At 44.0% G+C, this 17589-nt stretch overlaps 5 protein-coding genes across 9 annotated transcripts; 4 read left to right on the top strand and 1 right to left on the bottom strand.

The window, feature by feature from the left end:
- Positions 1 to 500: 500 nt before the first annotated feature.
- Positions 501 to 2292, top strand: CaBP1 (Protein disulfide-isomerase A6 homolog CaBP1). Its single transcript, XM_017163726.3, has 2 exons — positions 501 to 662; positions 723 to 2292. Exons 1-2 carry the CDS (start codon positions 650 to 652, stop codon positions 2012 to 2014), a joined length of 1305 nt encoding a protein of 434 aa, XP_017019215.1. The 5' UTR covers positions 501 to 649; the 3' UTR covers positions 2015 to 2292.
- On the bottom strand, positions 1365 to 4368 carry LOC108072553 (uncharacterized). The gene is made up of 2 exons (XM_017163728.3): positions 4184 to 4368; positions 1365 to 4114 (listed from the first exon to the last, which is right to left on the bottom strand). The coding sequence occupies exons 1-2, from the start codon at positions 4221 to 4223 to the stop codon at positions 3774 to 3776; spliced, it is 381 nt and encodes a 126-aa protein (XP_017019217.1). The 5' UTR covers positions 4224 to 4368; the 3' UTR covers positions 1365 to 3773.
- A 303-nt stretch (positions 4369 to 4671) lies between these two features.
- chif (DBF4-CDC7 kinase regulatory subunit chiffon) lies at positions 4672 to 14790 on the top strand. 3 transcript variants are annotated; one of them, XR_011444315.1, is made up of 3 exons: positions 4672 to 5375; positions 7880 to 14000; positions 14543 to 14673. XR_011444315.1 is itself a non-coding variant. In XM_070283197.1 (3 exons), the coding sequence occupies exons 2-3, from the start codon at positions 7899 to 7901 to the stop codon at positions 14654 to 14656; spliced, it is 5373 nt and encodes a 1790-aa protein (XP_070139298.1). In that variant the 5' UTR covers positions 4672 to 5375; positions 7880 to 7898; the 3' UTR covers positions 14657 to 14790. The 3 variants fall into 3 exon arrangements, 2 of the variants coding, with proteins under 2 accessions (XP_070139298.1, XP_017019214.2); XM_070283197.1 differs by having other exon boundaries at positions 7880 to 13157; positions 14543 to 14790; XM_017163725.3 differs by lacking the exon at positions 4672 to 5375 and adding an exon at positions 7091 to 7427 and having other exon boundaries at positions 7880 to 13157; positions 14543 to 14790.
- A 36-nt stretch (positions 14791 to 14826) lies between these two features.
- Positions 14827 to 15262, top strand: Hyls1 (Hyls1 centriolar and ciliogenesis associated). The gene is made up of 2 exons (XM_070285363.1): positions 14827 to 15043; positions 15108 to 15262. Exons 1-2 carry the CDS (start codon positions 14827 to 14829, stop codon positions 15260 to 15262), a joined length of 372 nt encoding a protein of 123 aa, XP_070141464.1.
- A 287-nt stretch (positions 15263 to 15549) lies between these two features.
- Positions 15550 to 17551, top strand: LOC121502375 (uncharacterized). 3 transcript variants are annotated; one of them, XM_070289097.1, is made up of 3 exons: positions 15550 to 16568; positions 16652 to 17356; positions 17418 to 17551. In XM_070289097.1, the coding sequence occupies exons 1-3, from the start codon at positions 15641 to 15643 to the stop codon at positions 17549 to 17551; spliced, it is 1767 nt and encodes a 588-aa protein (XP_070145198.1). In that variant the 5' UTR covers positions 15550 to 15640. The 3 variants fall into 3 exon arrangements, with proteins under 3 accessions (XP_070145198.1, XP_070145199.1, XP_041631704.1); XM_070289098.1 differs by having other exon boundaries at positions 15551 to 15779; positions 15834 to 16568; positions 16652 to 17532; XM_041775770.2 differs by having other exon boundaries at positions 15551 to 16568; positions 16652 to 17532.
- The last annotated feature ends 38 nt before the right edge of the window (positions 17552 to 17589 follow it).

Raw genomic sequence — 17589 nt, forward strand, 5'->3', positions numbered from 1 at the left:
CAATTCAGCACAAATATTTGAGTAGAACAGAAATTAGGTAAAAAAGTCACTTGTAAATTTTTAATCTAAATAAAAAAATACTGGGAAAGACTAGAAAAGAATAAATAATTAAGAAGAATGCATACACAACAAAAATCGAAAAAACAATATAAATATGAAGTAATGTTTGGTTATATCTTATGTAAATAAAAATAAGAAATACATAATTTTTAAGTCCAATAGTTTTTGGCATGAAAGAGTATTTAATAAAATTTTTCAAAATATATATTTTTAACATTAGATTTATTTCAAGGGTACAATGCCTTTACGATAATCTGGCACTTTGTAAATGTCATTTAACAAAAAATTAAATACACTGTTAGAAGAAGGGATATTTTAAATATCCCGCTTATTTGATCCTTCAAAAAATTTTACTTATCTGGCAGCTCCGAGCATTGCCAGACTGTGGTTTTCGAGCCTCTTTTGTGTGCCCAGATGTCGCGTAGCGGAAATCTTTCTTATCGTTATCGGCGGTGACGTGTATTTTTTGTTAAAAAAGCCGCATCCTAAAAAAGAAAGAACAGACAAATAAGCGTCGTTGATTAAGAAGTACGGAAGAGGCAATCGCGCAGATAAACCCGTAGACGAAATCGTACACGTAAGCGCAGACATGAGACAGCTGGGTAAGCTCAATACAAAAAAAAACTATGGTAGAGATACGCTAATTTTCAACGCCCCCGCAGCGTGCTTATTGTTGCTGGCTTTTGCCGTGGGCAGCACAACTGCCTTCTACTCGCCCAGCGATGGTGTCGTGGAGCTAACATCTGCCAATTTCGACCGGGAAGTGCTCCGGGACGACGCCATCTGGATTGTGGAGTTCTATGCGCCGTGGTGTGGCCACTGCCAGAGCCTGGTTCCCGAGTACAAGAAGCTGGCCAAGGCGCTAAAAGGGGTGGTGAAGGTTGGCTCTGTCAACGCCGATGCTGATAGCTCGCTGGGCGGCCAATTTGGAGTACGTGGCTTTCCCACTATCAAAATTTTCGGGGCCAACAAGAAGTCGCCCACGGATTTCAATGGCCAGCGCACAGCTAAGGCCATTGCTGATGCCGCTCTGGCGGAGGTCAAGAAGAAGGTTCAGGCCGCTCTCGGAGGCGGTGGCGGCGGAGGTGGCTCCTCTGGCGGCTCATCCGGCGATGAGGTCATCGAGCTCACCGATGAAAACTTTGATAAACTGGTCCTAAACTCGGACGACATCTGGCTGGTGGAGTTCTTTGCTCCCTGGTGCGGTCACTGCAAGAATCTGGCTCCTGAGTGGGCCAAGGCCGCCAAGGAGCTTAAGGGCAAGGTCAAGCTGGGCGCCCTGGACGCCACCGCTCACCAGAGCAAGGCTGCGGAGTACAATGTGCGCGGTTATCCCACCATTAAGTTCTTCCCCGCAAACTCAAAGGCTGGAGATGCCCAGGAGTATGATGGCGGACGCACTGCCTCGGATATCATTGCCTGGGCTAGTGACAAGCATGTGGCCAATGTACCGGCACCCGAACTGATAGAAATCATCAATGATGCCACATTCGACACAGCCTGCGAGGGAAAACCCTTGTGTGTGGTCTCTGTGCTGCCACACATCCTCGATTGCGATGCCAAGTGCCGCAACAAGTTCCTTACTACCCTGCGCACTCTGGGCGAGAAGTACAAGCAGAAGCAATGGGGCTGGGCCTGGGCCGAAGGTGGCCAGCAGTCCGCTCTCGAGGAGTCCCTCGAAGTTGGCGGATTCGGTTATCCCGCCATGGCAGTGGTTAACTTCAAGAAAATGAAATTCTCCGTGCTGAAGGGATCCTTCTCCAAGGACGGCATCAACGAGTTCCTGCGCGACATATCCTACGGCCGTGGACAGACGGCTCCAGTGCGTGGTGCTAAGAAGCCAGCGATCGTTTCGGTGGATCCCTGGGACGGCAAGGATGGCCAACTGCCCACCGAGGAGGATATTGATCTGAGCGACATTGATCTAGATGAGAGCCCCAAGGATGAGCTGTAAGGGACATCCCAAAGAACACAACTCACCACCACATCAAGACTGTGCGGCTCAAGCTCAAATTTTCCACTTCTTAAACTAAAAAAAAAAACACTTGCATTCTGAATGATATTCATTAGTCAGCCAGCGTATCTAAATATAAATATACTTCTTTATTATATATATTAGCTCCTTTTATACCATCCCCACATAGATCTTAAATTAATTGAAACCAGCGAACATGGAAATTGTGTACCATTGAAATGAATAATAAACTGTTCAATTAAATGTGTGTAAAATAATTTCAAGCCAAGAACTTTTGTTTAATTTTACAGTTCGTAAGAAATTTTAAAGCAGTGGTTGCATCCCAACCAGAAGTTTACGAGAGCTGGTGTTCGATGTCCTTTTGAAAATCATTTGAAAACTTACATGCAGACTAATACGTCCAGATTTTATAATAATTTTAAACTGAAACCTAATACTAAAACTATATTTAAACATAATTAAAACATTTTTCGTCAGATTAACATGGATCTTATGATTCACTATAAATATTTTTGTAATTTTGTAAGTGTTGCCGCCTTGGGAAACTGAAAATCTTTTCGACTACAAATGTTTCACAATAACACCCAAAAAAATCGTAATTAATGTATCTTCGTCCGAACTAACGTTCAAAATTTATTTAAAAAAGTCCAAAAAGAGATTTGTGTATATAAAATTATATATGCCTTAGTCTAGGTTTACGTCTAAAAACGTAATTTGACACATTTTGTATCCAAAAGATACCATCATATACTTAACTAAATGCACAAAGTTGCAGATTGCTTAAAAGCGTCTTTATATAAAATATATTCGTAGTGGCAGATTGGCGCTTAGACTATAGATTGGCATTTATATATCTATATATATTAAGTACTTGGTTTCGATTTAAGTACAACCTGTGTGTGTTTGGATGGGAAAAATTCGAGGCATCATCACAAAGAGTTCGGATTTGATTTTGTATGCAAATTGGGCTGTATAAAAAAGGCTGGATCTTGGTTTCTTTGCCAAATTCCATGAGATTTTTTTTTTTTTCAAGAAAACACAAAAACCAGGCGACGTGACTCAATTGCCACACTTTGGCTTTGTCCAAAATAAAATGAAAAAAAAAAGGGCGAGGGACACAAAGCGATGTGTAAACGGCTGAAACTACCTGCACAAAAAGATATAAAAACTGTTGCTGGCCACGGCGAAAAGGCCAAAGAAATAAGGTAAAAGGGATGGAGGACAGGCCAAAAAACTTGTTGAGCCTTGGGATTAAGAGAATCAACAGATAAAGAAACGGTCGGGTATGCGTATGGGAAACCCAATTTACAATTATGAATGATTAATTCCCTTTCCAGCGAACCTCTCAACTGGTTATTTCTATGTTTAATACTAAAGCCCTAGAATGCAACTGACAAACAAAGCCAAGGGATGTTCAAGTGCAATTTTAAATTAAGAACAAGGTATTTCCTAAATATTTTTAGATGTTCAGTCAATACATTCAAACATTTTGCGAGTTTAAAAGATGAAATTCACCAAAATTACTAACCAAAAATTATTTAAAATCTTTTCCAATATTGCACTTAAACATTCAATTGGCCTATTCTTTTATAAGTTTCATTAAAGGCTGGAAAATTGTATGCATACTGATGCGTGTTTTTGTTTCTGGCCGGCGTTGAAGTCTTTTTCGAGTTACTAAACAGAGATATATATGTATATAGAACTAAACCACCTCTCCCACTCATCACGTTATCCGAAATCAGGCCAGTTGGTGATGATGCTTCTGATCGGGATAGTTTTCTATGGACTGAATGGAGCGCGAGGTGGCCGCCGTGATCGTCGACGAGACGTCCATAAACCGGTACTTTTTCTCGTCGCGACACAACAATGGATAGCAAATGATGCCGTAGTAGAAGATCAGGCAGAGGACTATCACGGTAAAGATGATGGCAATGATTCCGAATGTGGAAATACCCGGCCTACTGTCCAGGAACTCCTTCGGCGTCTGCGGCGGTGGGGTCGTTGTGGGCGGCTCTGTGGTCTTGTAACCCCTCCGGTAATTCCGCGCTCCGCTTGCGCTGTAAATCAAGCAACTGCAGGCTGCGAAAACCAGATCACACGGATTTTAGTCTACATCTAAGATTTCTCCACGCGTTGCAGAACACTCACCTAAAAAGAGCACACACAGCAGGTACGCACTACGAGACATTTTTCGAATTGACGATTGAGCACGAATATACACTGGGTAAAAAAAGGTTCGTTTTATTCTTTTTTTATCCACGCGAACGGGACGCAGACGCAGAACGAAGAACAGAGAATCGAATGGAAAATCACACAAAGCAACAACGAAAAACCTTTCTCTGGTGTAGGTGGTAGCGATGACAAAGCTGCATATCGATATGAGCTATAGCGATACTTCTCATTGGCGATAGTTGGTAGTCACGACATTTCAAACCCACTCAAGGGTTTGAGTAAAAACGGCTTTTCGGTAAGGGATTATTAGTAATCTATTGTTAAAATAGGTTACATCATGCAAACCCATTTTAATTATGTTAAATGCCGCGTATATTTTAGTATTATTCAATAAAGGCAATTCCCAAAAAAGTACTTTCCCGTGACCTGTTCGCACAGGTCACCTAGCAACCATCGCCCATCCCTAGCACAACTCGGCGACCCGTTATCGATAACTCCACGAAAATTTGGTCGAGCGTGTGTGCGCTGCTCTGTTCGTGTACACTTTATTTTCAATTGGTGAAAATTGTTACAAAACTAGCGAGAAAATATGTGAAAATAAGAAAAAAGTGAATTTCCGCACTCGAACCGGACGTGCACAATAGAATTGGCGACGCCCCACACACAGAAAGTGTCTAAAATCGCAAAAATAACAAAGGCGTTAACGACGGACGAAGGCAAAATAGACGCTCCGCCGCTCGTTCCCATACAGTTGTGTATATTCAGCGTTGCAACTAATTAATAAAAAGCAAGTAAATACAAGTAAAATACGGCCAACGCGGTGCCAACGGACAAAAGCGAGAAAAAGTACAGTGAAAAATTTTCGATTGTCGGCGCACGACGAAGACGAGCAGGCAGCAGCAGCATAAGAAGAAGCAGCAGCAAAAAAGAAACAAACGAGAAGCAGAAGAGAAACGGCGATTTTGCATTCGTGTGAGCGCGTGTGAGTGTGTGCGTGAGGGTGGAATATAAACAAAAAATTAACAATACAAAAATCAAGAACAATTGCTCGACTCGGCGAAAAGTAAAATGTCACATTTGCCTTTGGATGCACGGGCTATTCTGCAGTATCTAAATGATTTGGGCTATAGGAATATTTCAGCCGAGCAACTCCGTGAATTTCTGAAAGGTAAGTTATCGGCCATTCTGCCTCCTCCTCCTTCGCCTGATTTGTGCGCGTGTGTGTGAATGTTTTTAGTTTGTTATTTTATGCACAACGTTTTTTCATCGGCATTTCTGCTGAATTTCAAACGATTCGTCACCATTTTTATTTATTTTCCCCTGCTGCTGCCAACGAACGTGCGTGTAAAGCGCAGGCGAGAGAAAGAGCAGCAACCAACAGTGCAATGGAATAAAGAAAAATAAAAACGAGTATTACTCGGAAATTGTGAATAACACAGCCACACGACCGACACACACTCTTCGGCTACGTACGGCACAGTGGTTGTGTGCACAACAACAAACGCTATTCGAAACATATCGGAATAATCGAATGAAGACCGGCAAACCCGGAGAAAAACAACATTTGTGGCAGCCGTTCCAAAACATGTAGGATGAATAATTTCGAGTGGCTGTCTGACCACTGTACTAAAACTGTGTTTTTTGTTGTTTTGCTTGCCATCGCCGTTGTTGCCCTGGGCCTGCTTTTCTGCTGGCTTCCATCTGCCACTGTGTGTGTGCGTGTGTGTTTTCGGCCTCCACCGCATTGTCAGCTTCATCCGCGACTTCACATGAATTTTTTCTATACAGCTGCGGTCAACATAGTGGAACTAGGGTATACTTTCATTAGGAAATTATTTTACGTACAAAGGTGCTTCCTAAGATTTTTTTATTTTCTAAAAACAACAAAGACTACAACTAAAACCATTACTTTAAAATGCATACAAACAGGTCTTAGATATACAAAAATTAACAGTACCCTTTGCCGGGCCTTGCCATAATAAGTAATATTCAATATGACCACAATATGCTCACTATTCTTTTGACTTATACTGTGTATGTTTTCGTTGACTGTGTGCTTGCTCTTTCCCTTCTCGCTCCCCCTTTTGTTCGTTTTTTACTCTTCGTGTGTTATTTTTCGCCTTACGCTTTGTGTACTCGTCCTCTTTTTCTTATTTTTCTTTTGTTGTTGTTGCTGCTGCTGCTGCTTGAGGGTTGCCACTTGGTTCTCTCGCATTTTACTTTGCGCCACCGTTTCGTGTTGTAATGGCGAATTATAAGTGGGGGGAACGAAAAAAGTGCCAGCGCAGCGTGCTGATGTGCTCGTTTTTCAGGTTATCTTAAAGCCCGTCGATTTGTGTAGTCGAGTAGTTAATTTATTTACGGGTGGGTGAGCGTGTGTGCGGGGATTTGCAAGGTTGCCGGACCCATAGCAGTCCGAGTTTAATATCGGTCATCGGTGATTATGCCTTTGCCACCTCATTCGCATTGTTTTTGACATACGTACAAAAAATAAACAAAACAAAAATGATGAATAAGTTAAAAGTAAATGGCACAAAAAACCTAATTTAGCGAATAATAAAAATGTAATTAGAGCAGTTCAAATTAAATTTGCAAATCAAAAGTTTGTTTTACGCAAATATTAATTGTTTTAATTAAATTAGAGATGGATTAGGAATGACAATTTTACTGCTTTCTACTAAGTTTGACAATTATTTCCATTGTCTGAAAAACAATTTTCTTCTCCGGTGCATAGGCCTGATTAAAATAAAATAACAACCTTTTTATAAATTTAAAATCCTTAAAATACATTAGTATTTTTCAATAGTTTTTGCACCATTCTTTATTGCTGAGCTGTGCCACCACTAGTTTTATAACAATGTGGCAGCACCCCCTCGCAGTCTGGCCACCCTACCGCCGCACAGCTGCTGCTTCTTCTTCTTTTACCGCCCGCTTGGGCTGTTCGGTCAGTCGGCCCATTTTAGTTTGGAATTAAAATAAATTAACTCACACTCAACTGTGGATGGGGCTTTTAGGCTATACATACCGAAATGCATTCGAATGCATTTATTGATTCGATCTGTGTGTATCCAAATGCCAAATTGCATAACACACGCCTGCAAGAGGAAACGAGAAGAGGAAGACGAAGAAGAAGGCCGCAGGAAAGGATTTCCAGTTTGCAGTGATTTAACTTTAATTTGTTAAAAAATTTTATTTCTGGCCAAAGGAGTTTATAATTGCGGTTGGTGTTGGTTCTTAACTGCAGTCGGATTTTGTATAACATAAATGTGCTCTAACAACTCCAAACATTATAAGTCCCAAGTAAGGTCCTCTAGAAATGGAGGGAAATTTTAACCAAGACCGCCAAAATGATATTCCTAATATATTTATTCTAGTTAACTTTCCAACATTAACGCCCTTTAATTTTAAACACAATAGTTTTTTTATACAAATTTTATAATTTTAAATCCATACGAAATCTAACAAAATTGTGAATAATATTTTTGATTTTGCTCATTAATTTAAACAAATTTATTGTTTAATAATTGAAAGAGTTTTGTTTACCTTATACAAATTTGGTTGTTTGTTTTACAAATTCGACTGTAGGCTAAATGTTTCAAGTTGTGAATTTTGTAATTAATGGCGTTTTGTCCAATCTCTTTTTCTCTCTAATTCTGGGTCCTTTGACTGCAGCTAATTTGCGCCAGAAGGTATGCAACCGCAGTCGGACAAACAAAGCGCCAGCAGACTCGCAACAACAACAAGTAGCCACACCACAGCAGCAGCAACATCAACATCAGCAGCAGCTCAAGCAGCCACTCCTCCAAAAGTAAAGGTCATCAAGAGCAAACGTCCATTGTGCCACTTTAAGTTCTACTTGGACATCTGCGATCATCAGCTTGCCAAACGTATTGAGACCGATATCAAGGCTTTAGGCGGACATCTTGAGTTCTTTCTGAGCGATAGCATCACCCACTTTGTCACCGATAAGCCGGAAGTCAGTGGTGGGACAGGTAGAACACCCGGCACGCCAGGAACACCCAGCACACCCACCAACCACTACCAACAGGAAGATGGTTCGGCAAGGAAACCGAATCAGCGGCAATCGCGAGCGGATGCTATACTAAGTCGTGTACGAAGGAGCACGGTTGGAGTTGTGGCGAACAATAGCAGCAATAGCACTCCCACGACATCTGTGAAAAGAAGCTATACCATCTGGCAGACGGATTACGCACAGCGCTTCATCAAGCGTATTCAAACTGAGCTAAAGCAATACCTAGAGGGTAAGAAGGAAGGTGGCAGAGGCGGAGGAGGAGCCGCCACAGCTAGCCCCCATCACATTCAGCTGAAGAAGCAATATGTGAAGATTGAATCCGTCAAACGTAATTATAGACCTTACTACCATCTTATTAAGCAGCCAGACGACTGGCCAAAGATTGATTTAAGCAGCGAGGACGGCGCCTTCCGATTGCTGACCAAATCGAAGACCAAGGAGAAGGATCAGAGTATGACCCGCAAGTCTTTGGGATCACGCACATCGCAGAAAGATAAACCACCAGCACCGGCCCAGGAGGAGAAGCAGCTACCCAAGCATCCGGCAGTGCAGAAACTCAAAAAGCAGTCGATCATCCCAAATAGTCCGCGATCCAATTTTCGTGAACCCAAGGATTCGAGTGAAAAACAAGGTGGAGTGTGCGAAATCTGCAAGTTGGAATACGATATCCTGAACATCCACCTGCAGAGTAAGGATCACGAGCTGTTTGCCAAGAATTCGGAGAATTTCCTGGCCCTAGACACACTCATACTTAGTTCAGCGAATGTGAATCAGTTTCTGGCGGAGGAGCCCGAAGAGAGTGAACTGGACATGGATGTGGATGAAACGTTAAGTAATGAGGAGCAGCAGCAAAGTCCCCGCCAGAGGCCATCGCCAGCACTGCGTGAGAAATCCAAGCGGATAACCAAGGGCAAGCATTCTTCGGAGAAGTTCCAAGCGGCCTCGCCACAGACGCCCTCTCCAGGGGGCGGCAAGAAGGCTTTAGGAACCCTTCCCGGTAGTTTATCGGAGCTGCAGCGCCAGGAGCATCCAACCACGGCAGCCGCAACGCCGACAACAACGAATTTGGGTCGTAAGAAATCCACCCAGAATTCTGGCTTGTCACCGCCCATTAGAGCCATGCTGCCACCTTCGTCCCTGTACAAGGTGGTGGAAACCAGGGAGGAATGTGCCACGCCACCGAGAAGGGGCAGACCTCCTAACCAGGTGGATTCACCATCGCTTATTGTCAAGTTCCAAAAGATCCGTCAGACCGAGCTGCAGCGACTCAACGGTGAGGCGGAGAACTTTATGTTCCCCAGGACAGCGGTGTCAGCAACAACGAGGAGCAGCAGTGAACTACCCACGGATATAGATCGTCAAACCACCTCAGATGTAAGGGGCCGTTACAGCATCTCCTCTGCTAGCTTGGACACAAGTACGAGCGAAGCTGAAACTAAGGAATCCTCGGGATTATTACCAGCCTCGAATCTTCGCAAGCGAGCCCAGGCCGTGGGCAGGAGGAGAAAGATGGCAGGAGCAGCAGCGGGTGAGGAGCTACTCCAACGCCAGTTGTCCACCGGAAGCAGTAGCAGCAATAGCAACAACCAGCAGCGCTTTCCGAGCGCCCCCATCCAGCCAGAAGAACAAGAGCCGCGATCGCAACCACAGTCACAGCCGAAGCTAAAGATTAAGCTGAAGCAGGCACAAGTGGTGGCGGCCACCAGAAAGAGTAGTCGCACAGCTACGGCCATTGTGACAGCGGCCACCGCTAGCAGCCGTCAGCAGCTTCAGCTGAGACAGACAACTGGAGGCCGGCGAATGACCAGTAATCTGGAGGATCGGATGGGGGAATCAGTAAAGCCTAAGATCAAAATAAAGAAGGAAATCATACCGCAGGAAGAGAATGAGGAGGAGTTGCAAGAGCTGGAAAAACTATTGGAGAATGATGATACCGAGGAGGAAATGGAGCTGGATGTGGAGAGCAGCTTGTCCTCGGGCAGTGACGAGGATTACATAGCTGGCCATTTGAGCAAAACAACCAAAGCCGGAAACAGCACTCGGATATCTACGGATACACGAGAGCAAAGAGCAGCTCGACGACTATCCCGTTTAACCATTAATCGTAGTGCCGGAGAAATTGAGCTAACCGAAACCAAATCCTCGCCGACGAGTAGAAGCCGCGGCAAGTGCCAGAAACCCTCGAGTCCGACGAAAAATAGCAGCAAGAGCAAACAACCCAAGGTGGTGCCGCAATCCGTAGATTTGATATTTGATTGCAGTAAAAGCGAGAGATTACAACAAATGCAATACACCTTCGAGTCGCTGCCAAGCGCAGAGCTATGGAATCGAGTGTTCTTGCGGCAGGATGCGGGGGAAGAGCACTATTACACCTACTATGGCAGCACGCGATACAGGAAGCTGCCCTACGAAATGGGTCCCATACCCATGGCCAGAACATTGCCAGCTCACAGTTGTGCCTTGTGCCGCAGCGAGCAAAAGGAAGGTGAACAAAAGGAGCAGCCCCAGGAGGATCTGACGATAAAGCCAGTGGCGAAAAAGGAAATTAAAAGGGAGGAGGAAGCAGCCCAATCCTCCCCTTCGTCATCAATGTACAAGCACAAGAAGCTGCATCTGCTTCAACGTTACCAGCAGGAACAGGAGCAACTGCAGCAGCAGCTTGAGGGAACTGCCCTCGTCGCCACAGCCATAGCCGCCAAATGTGATAGCAAGGCCAGCACACCGGAACTCCTTGAAAGGGAGTTTGCCTCGGGATCTCTTGGTGATCGAGTACAGCTTATAGAGCGCGTAAGAAGCACCTCCAGTTCCAGTTGCAGCAATAGCCAAAGGAGTGGCATCACTTGCCGCAATAAGCAGATATCAAGGATTACCGAGTTGCCTCCAAGGAAATCGCCCCGTGAACATGCTTCTACCCTGGCATTGGTCAGTTGCATCATCCGCCAACGGCAAGATTCACAAAGCAAAACTAACTCCGAGGCAGAGGAGCCACCGCCTCCAGTGGTTGCTGCTCCGAAGCTGAAAACCCCGCTGAAACAGGAACCCGTAGTAGCGCCTTCATCTCCTCGAACGACCCGTTCACAAGCTGCCACACCGGTCGAGGAGCTACGCTTTGCCACCGAGATAAGTGAGACTGTCAAAAGAATGAGGCGAGGCCAAAATAAATACGATCATTCCCCGCCAGCGCCAGCTTCAGCTTCAGCGGTAAATCCCGTGCCTACAGCAGTTTCTTCGCCCGCTCGGAGTCGTCGGCTGACTCCTGCTGCTACACAAACCCTTGCTCCGAGCTACTCTCGCCGTTTGGAATTTTCCACCAGTCAACGGGAATCCTCCTTAGCAGCCAAAGTGTTTTTGGGCAAGGGAAAGGGAAAAAGAAGAGCGGTTAATCCGCCGGCAGCTGCAACAGTCCGCCCTCCTGCGCCACAACCACCCGGAATGGGAGGTGTCTTTCGAGGTGTTCGCAAGCTGCCGAGCAAAAAGGGTTTGCTCGAATACGATATGGAACCGTGCGCCATTAAGGCCTTGGACAAAGCCATGCAGTATAGTAATCCGGGCTTCGCTGCCTGGCAGCTTGACAAATATCTGGAACTAGCTGGCAAAGAGTACGATTTGGATGTTGAGGAACAGCTGCCACTGCCAGCTCCAGCGGCTGAGGGAAGAAGAGAACAGCAACAGCAAACCAATTCTCCGCAGACGCCACCACCATCAGACTGCTGCTTTACCAGCGAGTTTGATCTTTATGATCTGCTCTTGGGCAGCGCTGGAAGTGGCGACGACGAAGAAGATCTATCCCGCGGGAACCTACCACCAGGCACAAGTCGACGGATGAGCAGCCAGAATTTATATGCTACCTATTACAGAAAGAGGAAAAACCTAAAGTCAAATCGAACTGGCTGGCCGAAATCTCAAAGGCGACGCAATGGAGGAGGAGCATTAGGTCGATCCCTGCCAAATGAGAGAATTAATTTCCTCAAAATGGGCCTGGCGGAGTTCCATCAAATAAAGCAAGAGCCAATGGAAACGGAGGAAGAGCAGACTACAACAACTACTACCACCTCAGCGTCGAGGGAAAAGCTGCTGAGCAAGGAAGATGAAGACGACGAAGGTGGTGGTGGTGGAAATACGGGAGGCGGCGGAGCTGGAGAGAATGATGGTGGATCTCCAGCCGGCGATAAACAGAATCCCCGCCAAGATGTAGCAATGACTCCACCTGCTACCGATGTGGATGATCTGGCTGAACCGCCGGAAGCCGATGATAACGAAAGTTTGCCCGAGGAAGACGAAACCATGGCGGATTCAATTGATCAGCAGCAGGATGATGAGGCGGAAATTGAGGCCACCGATGCGGATGTCGAAGAGGAAGAAGAGGAGGACGACGAGGAGGAGGAGGAGGATGTTTTTGAAGATGCATACGATGAGCCTCAGGTGGGAATCAAGAAGAAGGAGGAACCGTCACCGGAAAAACGTGCACGAATACCATCTATATCCGTATCGACGCCACCTGAAGAGCACTCGACGCCCGGCAAGAAGCTCCTGCTAACCCTGCACAATGGCCAAAGGCTACAGGCAACCTCAACGCCTAGTACCGGGCAAGTCCAACAGCAGCAGAGAAGAACACCGCAGCTGAATGGAAGTCTTGGCAGCTGCATATCTCCCAGTGAAAAGCTGGGAGACAATTCGGATATCTTTACCGTTTCGTCCGATGGTTTGGATACGGATCTGGATCTAAGCAACACCCAGGCGGGGGATTCCCACGAACAGCACTGTCCACACCAAACGACTACGGCGACGCCAAAGAGGAAGTTTGACATCTCCAAGTATGCGCCGCCGAATAATGGCAAGGCGGCGAGTAGCTGTGCTGCGGAAGCTGCGACAGCTGCTGTCAAATCCTTGGCCATTTCGCAGTTCCTCAAGAAGGAGGTGCGTGTCACCTGTCGGCGGCTGAGAGCGCCGTTCCGACGCTTCCGATACCGCCGCTGAGCACCACCTGTATCATCATCATCATCCAGATCAAGAAACGCATCATTCAGCACCAATCACGTTTAGCTTTTAGTGTGTACAGAGAGACAATGAGAAATATACATATGTGTTTCAGTTTTTAGGTATTTTTAGGCCACAAATTCCCTCCAAAAATCAGAAAAAGAAAAGGTTTTTAAAATTCGAACCCATTCCTTATTAATTTTTGGGTTACATTTAATGCAATTGGATGATGAAATCAACATTCTACGGGTTTTTGGGTGTTTTAAAGGTTTTTTTTTGTTGATTAAACACTGCCACAAATTTTTATAATTTAACATTCTACAAAAAACCTTTTTTTGCAAACAACTATTTAGAAATATTCAATTGAAAAAATACTTGAAGCCTAAAAACCTGAAAGTTATTGCAAAGATTTTGTTGTCAATTACATTAAATTTGACCAAAAAATTGAATTTTAAGGACACAAATCCCTTCATCCATCAACTAAATGTAGCTAATTTAAAACCTGCACACAACAACTACACACAAGAAATACGTACATAAGCCTTAGTTTAATCTTAGTTTAGCTCAAATTCCCTATGCTCCAAAAACGCTACCCCTTCTATCATCAAAACAATTCGGACTATTCCAAAATCTCTCATTTTCTAGCTATTAAGTAGTAAAGTTTTCCATTCAACGTTTTCTGTTTTAAATGTGGAAATCACAACACGCTTTCTACTGTTTTTATTTTCTAGCCATGTACTATTATCAAGTCAACGCTCAAGCAAAGAAAAGAAAGGCAAACAAGTAAACTATAATATGTAACGAAGTTAAATTAAAAAGTAAAATAAATAAAACCAAAAGCAATGTAAAAAATATTAAAACAAAGAGTAAATTAAATTAAATTAAATATTCTATTGAAAATAAACAAATAAAAGTCTTGGTTTATTTTGAATGCAGTGCAAAAAGGGCTGAAGTAAGGAATTTTTGAAAGGGTTTTAAGAAATAGGTTCCACTTTTCTTTATTTAGATCTATTTATTTACATAAAAAAAAACAATTATTTTGATGTTTAAAAGCTGATATTTACACATTCTATTAAAGGGATTTCAAAAGAGTACATTGCAAAGTTATCTAATTAAAGTATAGTTCGTCTTTACTTTTTTAATAACTATTTTGTTAAAATTCAATTTAGAATTTTCCTGTAACCTTTTGATTTTAGCCATTCTCCTATGCTGTCAGATCATTCTCCATTACTCATTCCTCCCACCAGACACGGGCTTGAGCCCTGCCATCATCCTCATTTCCCTGCTAATTGCCACTTGTTATATTCGTTTCCATCTCAATCTAGACCTGCGCAAGCTCATCAAGCATGAGGAGCGTCTGGCGGAGAACGCAAAGGCGAACCATTCCAGCAGCAACAGCTTGCATAAACGCGGCACCGTCAGCTCGCGTGCCAAATTAACTGGCGACAAGGATAAGGAGAATGCGGCCCCTACATCATCATCGTCGTGTGCCGATTCCAGGTCGAAGGAGAAGGAGTCCAAGACTGATCAGTCTAGCCAGCAGCAGCAACGTTCGAATGGCGGCTCGCACTTTAACGATTTAGCTCAGGCCTTTAAGGAGAAACTCCTGATGGAAGCATCCGTACCTCCAGCTGGTCTTAAGGATTTGAATCCAGTTAATGCTGTGGCAAGTGGCAGGCGTCGCAGTCGCAGCAAGACCCGCCAGGGAAAGGAGCCGCCATTGTCTAGCGGTGGGGAATCGGATCGGAATGAAGATTTTAAGAGGATGCAACGTCGTCGGCGCAGTAAATCGCATCCACGCAGTGCCAGTCGCGGTTCCTACTTGGGTAAGTTTTCAATCACAGCTCACTTTAAGGATATACTTTAGTTTCTTATTTCTTTTTTTGCTAGATCGACGCCGCGGAAAGGCCAAGCACTGTGATCCGGTTGCCCTATTTCAGTATTATCAGAAAGAGTGGGCCCATTTTCGCAGTCAGATTCCCGGCGAGTCCTCGCACTCGAATGCCCGCTTTGAAGTGCGCCGCAAGCTAATGGATCCCAAGTGATGAGACATCTTTCCGATGAGCAGTTATTATCAAAACATTCCCATAACTCGGATCATTTTCATTTACTTTTATTTATAATTTTTGATCCATTTGATTCATTATTACACATAAATACATAAACTTTTCAAAAGCTTAAAAAGACAAATAAAATAAAGATTTTAAATGTAAGTTTATATTACATTTTAAGTGTTTTAATTGATCCGGGGTTACAAATCTAACAATAAAAATGTATTATCTCCACAGTTTTTGATACTTTCTGGAAATGCTCTAAAGCTGAGGATTTTTTCCAGTCCTCCAATCAATGAAATTGCTTTCAACTTTTGGGAAAACTATCAAAATTAGATTTTCATAGGAAAAACTTGAAAACGAAACTTGACCATGTTGGAGCCTCACAGAAGATCCCAATTGATGTGGGAACCAATAGACCCCATACCAACAACGAGAACCACCACCACACGAAGGACCCGTCGCTTGTGTCTTAATATTGAGACCAATGGTGCAGGGCCGCCAAGATCGCGTAGGAGACGAAGAAGCATGTTGCCCGATCCATACTATATAACCTATCCACCAGGCTATGAAGCAAATCCATGGATCTATGATAATTGGGGATCAAATGAAAATTTGTATAGCTATGGAGATTTTGTTACGCCATTGAACCGTCTATATGCTGGCGGGGAATACGAGTATGCTCCTGATTATGGATTCATTCCGCCACAAGAGGAATCCGCACAAAAAATATATTCAGATCGAACAGCTGTCGGTGGCCTTAAGAATATTTTAATGGGTCTAGAGGGCTTTTTCAAAGAAGAAAATAAAATGGAACCGGAAAATAATGTGGAACCGAAATCAACAGGAGCTTCGGAGAACCAGAACCCCCAAAACCATCAGCTCTCTGTGCTAACTGATGTCCTATGTGATACTATCGGAAGGTTAAATAACAGTTTGACAGCTATGTCCAGAAATCATGAACACATGGAGATACACAACCTAAGACCACTCCCAAGAGTACCACCACCAGTGCAGGTGTTGCAGTTACCTGTCCAGCCACTGATATTACCACCAAGGCTCCCAAGTTCAACCAGTCATTCGAATTGTCCATATTTCATACAGCCCGAATTCTATCCTAGTGAAAGCAAAACCCACTACGGGCGTTTACCCTTGCTAAAGGAAAAGAAACGGAAACGTCCTTCCAAATGCGTTACCCATGTACGTCTACAGAGACGTCTACAGAGTCAGAGTTGTAGTACTGACGACTTGGATGTACTGCCTAGGATATTGGAAGCTTCAAATTCGCGACTCAGTAGAGGTAAGACTCTTTATGAAATAAATACTGCTTAGCGATAAGGCAAATGCTTAATTGGCATTGTAAAATATACATTTCATTTTTAGTTCCAATGGCATCGCTTAGTCCAACAACAAAAGATGTTTGCACTACAATGTTTTGTCCAATGAAAAGTAGAGAATGTAGGACTCTGAAACAAGAAAATCCTTCCGAAGATCTTGTGATTCCATCTTCCATGACAATAACCGACCGCTTTCCACCTTCCGTCCTCGAGGCCCCACCGCCAAGCATGAAATCAGAGGATGATTTGGCTAGAGATCATGAGATGGACTTGTATCATCCGCCTAGTAAATCCATCCATCAAGCTGGCATCTCACCGCAAAGGTCTAGTTCCAGTTCCAGTTGTAATTATCATCGTCTTTCCGGTGGCAGTCTCATGTATTCGTACGTCGAGGAGGAAAAGGAGGAGCAACTGCAGGTAGAGACAGAGGAGGAGCATGTGGAAGAGGATGAGTGGTACCGAGGAGCTAGCTATAAATTGGCCCAATTAGAACTGGAGCAAGAGTACTTTGAGGAAATGCAGAAGCAAAGTATAGTATTCACAAGAGACCAAGAACAGCAAACGGACCAGGATATTGCCAGTGTTAATAGCTCAGTGAATATTAGAGTCACCACTGATAAGGCAGTCAGCACCACCGACATAAGCGGATTAACTAGCCGGGAGCCAGTAAAGATAGTTAGGATCTATAAGAAGTCGTCCCTAAAACCAAGGCATCGGCTTACAAGTAATAATCCAAAGGGGAAATCCAAAGGTAGCAAAAAGGTTAAGTTCGAAAAAATGCCGGTCGCACCTAAAATAATAACCATTGGTAGGTATCCAATGTCTTGTGAGGATACTGCAAGGTCCTTTAACAGGAATATTCCAAATCGCTCTGATAGTTCCTCAAATTCCAAGGCAAAACGGACTTATCGAAATCAGACATATTAGCCTCATCCATCAAAGTTAACAGCTTTGAAATTATTTGCCATAACTTCTTACTTTCGA

Source organism: Drosophila kikkawai, chromosome 2L (assembly GCF_030179895.1).
Source record: "Drosophila kikkawai strain 14028-0561.14 chromosome 2L, DkikHiC1v2, whole genome shotgun sequence".
In the NCBI taxonomy this organism is placed as follows: Eukaryota; Metazoa; Arthropoda; class Insecta; order Diptera; family Drosophilidae; genus Drosophila; species Drosophila kikkawai.